This window comes from Gavialis gangeticus, unplaced genomic scaffold (genome assembly GCF_001723915.1).
Source record: "Gavialis gangeticus isolate Ggan-Ray unplaced genomic scaffold, GavGan_comp1, whole genome shotgun sequence".
Lineage (NCBI taxonomy): Eukaryota > Metazoa > Chordata > Crocodylia > Gavialidae > Gavialis > Gavialis gangeticus.
The window spans coordinates 4334654-4343092 of NW_017729032.1; the positions used below are offsets into that span (position 1 = coordinate 4334654).

Here is an 8439-nt window from a genome sequence, read left to right on the forward strand (position 1 = left end):
TCCCATGAAAAAGGCCTCCTCATTAGCCCTGGCCTGTAACCCCTTCACTAAGCCCTAATGGTGCTGGACCATAGGGGAGCGACCTAAGGGATGTGATTGTAGGACCCAAGTCTTGCTGGGTTGTTCAAAGGCCCCACACAGCTGGGATGCAGGTGTCTGCAGCAAGGACAAGTCAAGGGCTGGCACTCCTGTGTGATCATGTTCCCGCATGGTCATAAGCATGTGACAGCAACAGCATCGCTGAGCCAAACTGCATTGGTATGGGAAATGTTCTTGCTGGAAATGTCTACCCAGGGCATTGGCAGGGGAAGGGGAGGGTGGGGAGCGGCTGGGCAACCACCTTCTAAGAATGAGACCCCTTTAAAGACATCTGAAACCGAGCCATGCAAACCCATTCCCCATTTCTGAGAAGCGTGGCCTGTATCCCCATCTCTCCCATGCACACAAAGCAGTCGAGGACACACCCGCAGACCTCCTGTACCTTTTCTATCCATCCGGACAGCGTGCAGAGCCACAGGCCAGGACAGAAAGACCATGGCTGCTATGGCACCAATGTGGAGATAGGGAGCCGTGACCTGGTGGGAATACAAGGCATTGCTGTGAAAAGCTGCAGAAACAAACGGTTCCTACTTAGCCCTGGTATGTTTGAGGCCTACTACTGATAGAGCCAGCCGAGCTATCCCTCCACATCCAAGGGTCACTGCTAAGCTTCTTCTCCAATAACACACCTGGCTTGGGTGCATGCAGCACCTCTTGGCAACCCTTAGAAAATGCCTCTCCCCTTGATTTTCTGCATCCCATGGGGGGTCAGCTGTTCCAGCCAAGGAGAATCAGTGTGATCCTCCTGAATCAGCAAAAGCTAGTCCAGGAGGGCCAATCACAATACTGCCCTTCCCTCATGGCTCATTGTGTGGTGCTGAACTCAGATTCTTCTCCCCATCTTGCTTTTTCTATGCTCCCATTGCCATAGCATGCAAGTCCAGAGACCACGCTGCAAATGTCACTGCTTACTAAGATTGGGTGGCCATCCTCAAGACAAGAGGAACATAGGGCTGGAAGGGGTCCCCAGGCCCATCAAGTCCAGTCCCACTCAGGTAATCACTAAGCCAAGGAATCCCTCAAATCATCACATGAAACCCAAATATGCCACTGCAAAGCACAAGACCCAGGACCCCAGGTACAGCTCACAAGAACCCACAGCTGAGAGCCAAGGGAGTGGAGGGCACTGCCAACGTCTTGCCAGAAAGAGACTCCTTCCCCTGCACTGGGGAGGAAAGCAAAACCCACCCCAGGTCCTTAATAACCTGGCCTCAGAGTAAAATTCCTTCTGGCTGCAAAGGTGGTGACTGGTATTACCCCAAGCAGAAGAAGCAAGGGTTTTCTAGCCAGAAACCTGAGCTTTCCAAGTATTTTGGGTGCACTCCAGTCAACACCTTCCTTGTCTCAGTTGTGTCTAACACAGAGCTTGAGTGCGAGGCAAAAGGGCATCCCCCGTTCCTCCAGTATTAATGAAGGGAAGAAAAGATTCCCTCCTGCCCCCGCTGTGGATCAGCAAAAGTCCTGAAGCATGGGATTAGCACAGGGGTGGGCAAAATGCAGCCCATGGGCCAGATGCAGTGCACCAAGCCATTCTATCTGGCCCGCAGGGCCCCTAAAAATTTAGAAAATTAATATTTATCTGCCCCTGGCTGCCTGTCATGCGGCCCTCGATGGCTTGCCAAAACTCAGTAAGCGGCCCTCCACCCGAAATAATTGCCCATCCCTGGATTAACAAGTGACTGCACATACTTGATTCCCAATACTGCACATGCTGATTGTTTAACTAAGAACCCCCTGTCTTAACTTTCCATAAAGTTATTCAAACTGATTCAGGTTCTTTGGCTCCACTAACCTGGCTGAGAAGATCATTGCAAAACTTCATGCTTTTGATATCTGGACGTCATCTAGCTTCCACTCTGTAGCCAATCTATGGCTATTCAATACTGTGCCAGGGGTGCTTTACATCCTAAAAACTCTTCTCCCTCCTTAATATTTCCCCCTTGAATGTACTTGTAAAGAGTGATCTTATATTCTCTAAGGGTAATTATAGCCCCAAAATGAGTGATGACATTTAATCTCTAACAGTACAATCACATTAACTAGTGTCATTGTAATAGCTCTGATTAATCCTGTTTGCCCAATCAGTCCTCCAGGGGGGTTAACCCTTGAGACCCTTTTGAAGCTCACCCTTCTGTGATGTTCCTGGTCTAATTCATTAATATTCTGCAGCATAAATTTGCAAAGTTCAAAATCCTTCACTCCTCTTCATTCAAATAAAACACTTGGTCCCAGGCTTTTTAGCTCCATTCCACTTGGATTCAGATGCATTTCTAGCTGCTTCTTTATTTTTAAGCTTCAAATTTGTGACGCTGGGAATCTTTCTTGCTTTTCCAGCACAAAATAGCCAGCTGCTGTAATGCTCGCATCTCATCAGCTGACTATTCATGAGGACCGGCTGTCGCCTGCGTAAATGAGTTCTGACTCGAAAGGATAAACTCTTCAAAGGGTCAGAAGCTTCACTGAGAGTATCATGAATATACACAAGTGGCCTGGAAATCTCACAAAACTATCCTCTTTTGCTTTGCCCTGAGAGGGTTAAGTTCTTCACTGCGCTGTATGCTGGCGCAGCTCCATGAAAGTCAAGGGAGTTGCTTCTGCATAGAACTGGAAAAATGTAGCAGAGAATCTACCACTTTTTCTTTCACGCTATTCTGATACTTGGTCCATTTTAAAACCTGGACCTGCCAAAATTCACAGTTGGAAAAAACATTATCCAAGCTCAAAATAGTTTTATGCTGCATCTTTTTCTTTCCGTTAGTCCAGGGCTGTCTAACTGGTGGCCTCCAAAGGGTTCACCTGCAGCCTCCAGGCCCCCAGCTCCCTCCATCACTCTCCTGCTGCTGCCTTCAGAGTCTCCAGGCTCGCCCTTGCTCCTTCACCTTCTGTCTGCCCCTATACCTAAGGGTGGAAGGGCAGGGCAGGGCAGCCCATGGGGCTGAGAAAGCCCACAGCCAGAGCACCCTGGGGATCCAGAGCATAGGTGCAGCAGCGGGGAAGCCGGTGGCATGAGAGTGCTGGCACAGTGCAATGGGGAAGTGCCTACCATGCAGCATGGCAAGGGGTGGGGGCACATGACCTGGTGTGACACGCAACCAGGGGGCATGCAGCCCATGCGTCATGTAGCCAGGGGATGTGGACAGCCCTAGGTTAGTCCATACAATAACAGCCTACCACCAATGCAAATCCACGGAGTCACTCCATCAGCTGCAGTCCTAACAGGCCCAGTCTCAAACTTCCTATGGAAAACGTTGTCTCGACATCTCCAAGCACCCTTTCAAATGTTGAGCTCAAGTTTGATTCCTAAACTGGGTAGCAGCTGCTGCTGAGGAAGCTTATTTTTACCCATTTCCCCATCTCCGTATCTGGACTCGCAGACATTTGATGGAGAGTAACTTCTAGAACTGGCTGGAAAAATGCAGGAGCCTGTGGAAATTCTCCCCGGAAAATCAGTTTCCACTGGTTTGACCAGGGGAGGGAGGTGACACATCAAACAAAACTGCACCAAATGAAAAAATTCTTAGAGTTTCGAATGGCAAATGCTAAGCAAAGTGGCCGCATGCCTTAGCACGACTGCCGTTCTTCCAAAGATGCCTCCCCTCTGTGCCATTATCACTGTGCTGGCGGCACGGGCATGCGTCTGCACTCGAGAAGGGAGTCTTTTCACCCATAATGCTCATTCAGGCTATTCCTGGACCCTGACTCTTTGTTCCCCACTCACTCAAGGCCATAAAGGGCTGAGCTGGGATAAACTTTCCCGCAATTCTTTTGCCCATATAGAAACCAGGTATAGAAAGCTGTAGCAGTAAAGGAGGAGGATGGGTGGTTGGATACATATAGACAAGGTCCACACAGCTCAAGGAACCACAGTTACTGTAAGGAAGCTATTTTTAGCTCTTCAAGTGTTTGTCCATAATTATCCTATTTCTAGTGCCTCGCATACAACAACCTTATGTGTGGGCGGGTGCTCAGAGCCTAGCTAATTAACAGCTGTCAGACAGCTCTGCTCAAATGGGCAACTGGCCTCAATGCATGTGCAAGGGAATAGCACCGGAGAGAGTCCATACGGTCCCCAGGTAACTGCTCTACATATTTTGTCAATGGGAAAACTTCTGAAAGAAGCTGTAGAAGCTTCCTGGTACCTAGTGAAGTGAGCTTGGACTTGACCGGGATGTTGTACACTAGCCAGAGGAGAGCACGGCTGAATACAGTCCAAGATTCAGGTTAGTAATCAATAGAGACAATGTGGCGGCAAAGGCAGCGAGGCCCTGAAATGATTTGGTTCTCTTGGGTGGAATAAAGCAGCTCCAAATACCTCCAAGGGGTGAAGTCCCTCCTCTCGCTTTTTTGGGAGCTCCTGACCACAACCGTGTCCTTGTAGAAGACAGCGGGTCCGCTGTGAATGCCCTCCACTGCCTTACTACATGGGCTAAAGTGACCACCGCTAAGAAGGGTGTCTTTGCTAAGGGATGGTATAAAAAAACTATGGTGCTAAGGTCTCCAAATGGGGACCCATCACTAGGAGTCCAGGATGGCGAGGGTGGGAGACAGGGGACGATTCTTGCACTGGTGGAAATACAAGCATTAGGCCATTAAGGAACTTAGCCCCTGTAGCATGTGAGGACACTGAGACCCTGCACAGAGAGACGATAAGCTGATCTAGCTGAAAGGGGGTGGGGAAGGTAGGCTGGGATGGAGAGGCAGAGTCTGGAACAAAATAGAGTATCAGAGCTTGAATCTCTCTCGGACGGGGCCATCCAACAGGATGCTCCTCCAAACCCCCTGGAAATAGTAGGAATAGCCCCAGAATGGAGTGGAGAAAAGAGTAGGCATCCCTCAGGCGTAGATCTAGGCTGAACCCTCTAGCCACCTGCCTCAAGGTGGATGCAAGTCTCCCTGCAGAGGAAGCAGTGATGGGCTAACCCCATGGAGCCTCCACTTCTTCCTTAGGGGCTCAGAGGGTCTTTGGCATGGTGACCAAGAGTAAGGCGCTGTCTGCCTCAAAGAGGTCTGGTGCCCTGCTGGCTCCCTCTTGAGCTGTGCGGTATAAGCCCCTGAGGACTTGGGGATGGTCTTCCAAAGAGTGTCAGGCACTCGTCAGGTTTGTAGCTGCACAGGGAAGTCCTCGACATAAAGGCCTTCTGCTGTGGTCCACGGGGATCCCCTGGGACATCCATTGCAGTCACAGCCATTGCCACTGATCTTGTCGCAGTGTCGGAGGCATGGTGCCAGCCTGCAGAGAGGTCTGCCCTACTACTTGTCCCTCAGGATCAAGGACCATCACTGCTCTCTGCCCGCCTGGCAGCAGTGTGTCAGCAAAGTCTGTACCAGGCAACTGGCAGCCCACAGGCCACACGCAACCCACAAGGGGCTAACATGCTGCCCCTCGGCCATGTGCTGGGCTCCCCCTCCCTTCCCCAGCTTCAGCTACTGGACCCTGCCCCACAGGGTGGAGTGGGACAGCACGGAGCAGCTTGCAGAGCTGGGTGAGCTGGCAGCCCCAAGCACCCACGCACCACGGTGCACTGGGGCAGCTTAGGGAGCTGCAGGGGAGATGGGTGCCACACTGCATGGGGTGACAGGTGGGGGAGATCCTACTGCCCATACACCATGCAAGAGGGGGGGAGGCATGTGCATGCATAATGTGACCCCACACTAGTGCAGCCCCAAGGCTTGTGCCATCTGAGGCAGCCCTGCTTTGTGCCATCTGAAGCAGTGGCTTTGAGGGAGCTGGTCCAAGCCAGAGACAGGCAGAAAAGTCTCAGAGAGATCCATACAATAACCTGACACCTCCACTGGAAGGAAAACAGCATGCAGTAATGTCACGGTGGAGCTCACAAGTGCAACATGAAGTGGACACACTGCTCACAGCTCCAGCTGGTAGCAAAGGAAAGGGACTGAGGGACAACTGGGCCTGCTGAGGGTGGATCCAGAGGGAGTGTAGATTGTTTCTGACCGTGCTACTGGAGCAGCAGCCAGGGATTTAAGTCTCGAAGAAGGGAAGCATTCCCCTGCTCCCTTCCCCTCTGCGCTCAGAGGCACATCCCCTTCCCTTGCCCTCCCTGCCTGCTCCAGCTGGGCTGCACAAGGGCAGCGCTCAGCCTGGGATTGTGCAGTGGTGACAGCAGACAGGCACATTGCACCTCCATGCCTGCTCCCCTGGGTGTTCACTGCCAGCCCAGGAGCAGGTATGGGGAGGGGAACATGCCCCCTGGCCACTGCCTGAGCCCCCGGTGACAGCAGCCCAGCTGGAGTGGGCAGGAGCTCCTCTCACGCCCAGGATAGCACCCAGCAGTGCAGGCAGGAGAAGGGGGGCAATGGGGGAAAGAAGGGATGGGGAGAGGAGGGGATGTGCCTCTGATCATGAAGGGGGAGGATGCTTACCTTGCCTGGGACTTAAGTCCTCAGCTGCTGCTTCTGCAGTGTTTGACACCTGCACCGACATGGGGGAGCAAGGGAGGAGGCAGTCAGGGGTGCAGCACCCCTGCAGCCGCACCCCATTTCATAAAATCCTGGATCTGTTGCTGGTCCCAATTCACCCTTTATGCCCTGGGGCAGGGTAATCGGGACATGCCGCATGAGGGTCCAGCCCCAGTAGATGCTACAGGCCAGGAGGTCCTGATCTCCTGTGAACCAGCTGAAGTGGACCGTCACTACCAACAAACAAGCCATACTGACCACTGGGATTGAAACATCTGGTGCAAAATAGGAAGGGAAACATAGGGCTGTGAATTTACTGTACTGCACACACCTTTTTTCTCAAAAAAAAAAAAATCAGCCTTCCACAACTGGGGTACATGCCTTAAAGATGGGAAATTGGTTTTCTTTGCCAGGATAGCAGCAGGGAGGAATAGAAGCATGAAGACACCATGTTGCAAAATGGCCCCCAGCCAGCTTCTCTCTCCCTGCCAGCAAGCAGGAGGGGCAGAGTCCAGTGTTAACCCTTTCAAAGCTACTATAAATTGATGCTCATCCCAATATCTTTTGAGATTATTGGAGGTGTAAATCAAGGCAGAATTTACCTAATAAATTTAATAGATTTCATAGACATAAGGGCTGGAAGAGACCTCGGAAGATCATTGAGTCCAGCCCCCCCGCCCCAAATTCAAAGGCTTTGGGCCAAATTCAGACCTCGTGCAAATGGCTGCAGCTCTACTGATGTCCAGTTGCTCATTTAGCCAGGTATCGGCCATGAATCTGGAAATAATTTCTTTCTACACTCCGCCTTCCAGAACTAGGGTGTGCGTCTCACTGGGGTGCGAGATATATGCAAGAAAAAAAAGCTACGTCTTGGAGCAAAACTTTTGTTCATGTCTATGCCCCCAAGTGGGCAAATAAAACGTAACTGAAACTGGCATTTTCATGTGGAAAATTCGATTCCGAGTAAACTGCATTGTCTAATGGGAAAATGTATCAATGGAAACAAAATCAACTCTTGCTTTCCTGTCTCTGCCTTTGGGGACATGGAGTTTCCCTCCCTTCTTACCTGGAATGAGAGGCGGACGGTTTTCCACTGATCCCCCCACAGCTCAGATAATGCAGCGATGGCAGCTATGGAAAATCCCAGTACAATGCAAGTCCCGATCTGGAGGGGAAAACAGGACATCACACGGCTGCAAAATGTCTGCACAGCAATTGCGATTCATACTTCTGCACACTTCTTGTTGCCTGGTGGCTTATAAATGTGGCTTGAACTCTAGCATATTTTCTACACGATAGCATAGTACATGACTTTCTGGGCTGGCCCAGGTGGGTTAGAGGCAGAAAAATCAAACGGGGTAAAAGCCGGCTGACAAAGCTGCTACTGGGGGCTAGAGGTTCTCGTCAGTTTGACCCGTTGTGACTGAGGATAACTTGGGTGATACTTTAGGTCAGCCAACATCAGATGCAAATTATGAGTGGTCTCTTATGTCACTGATAAACTGTTCTAGAGATTTTCCCTCTCTAAATGATTTTCCCCGTCAATCAGCACTCTTGGAAGGAAAATGTATACATTTCCCACCCAGAAGCAGAGACAAAATTCTCAGCAGCAATACAGACCACCTTGTGCTGCTTCCCAACCCTGTGGCTCAGCGATGAGATGGTTAAAGTAGAATAGTAGGGAAGTGTCCGCCGAGCCAGAGGTTCAGGCCTTGTTAAAATAACTGGAGAAGACTACAGTATTTGCTAAAACTCCCTGAAAACTTAGAAGCAGCCAACATTGCCCAAGCTGGCAATGCCCGGTACCTTTGAAAAAGACAGTGTGTTTCACCCGCTGAAAGTGGGAGCTTATAAAATACCTGATGTGTGTAATAGCTTTGGAAACCACGTATCCCCTGCAAGAGTAACCCCCCCCCCCCCCCC

At 50.8% G+C, this 8439-nt stretch overlaps 1 protein-coding gene across 1 annotated transcript in view; it reads right to left on the reverse strand.

Moving 5' to 3' along the window:
• The window catches only part of GDPD4 (glycerophosphodiester phosphodiesterase domain containing 4), a 58247-nt gene that overhangs the window by 29922 nt on the left and 19886 nt on the right, over window positions 1-8439 (reverse strand). The window contains exons 6-7 of the mRNA XM_019525612.1: window positions 7583-7681; window positions 482-575 (exon numbers count right to left, since the gene is read on the reverse strand). Coding sequence (XP_019381157.1) covers window positions 482-575; window positions 7583-7681 — 193 coding nt within the window. The remainder of the gene's footprint in view (window positions 1-481; window positions 576-7582; window positions 7682-8439) is intronic.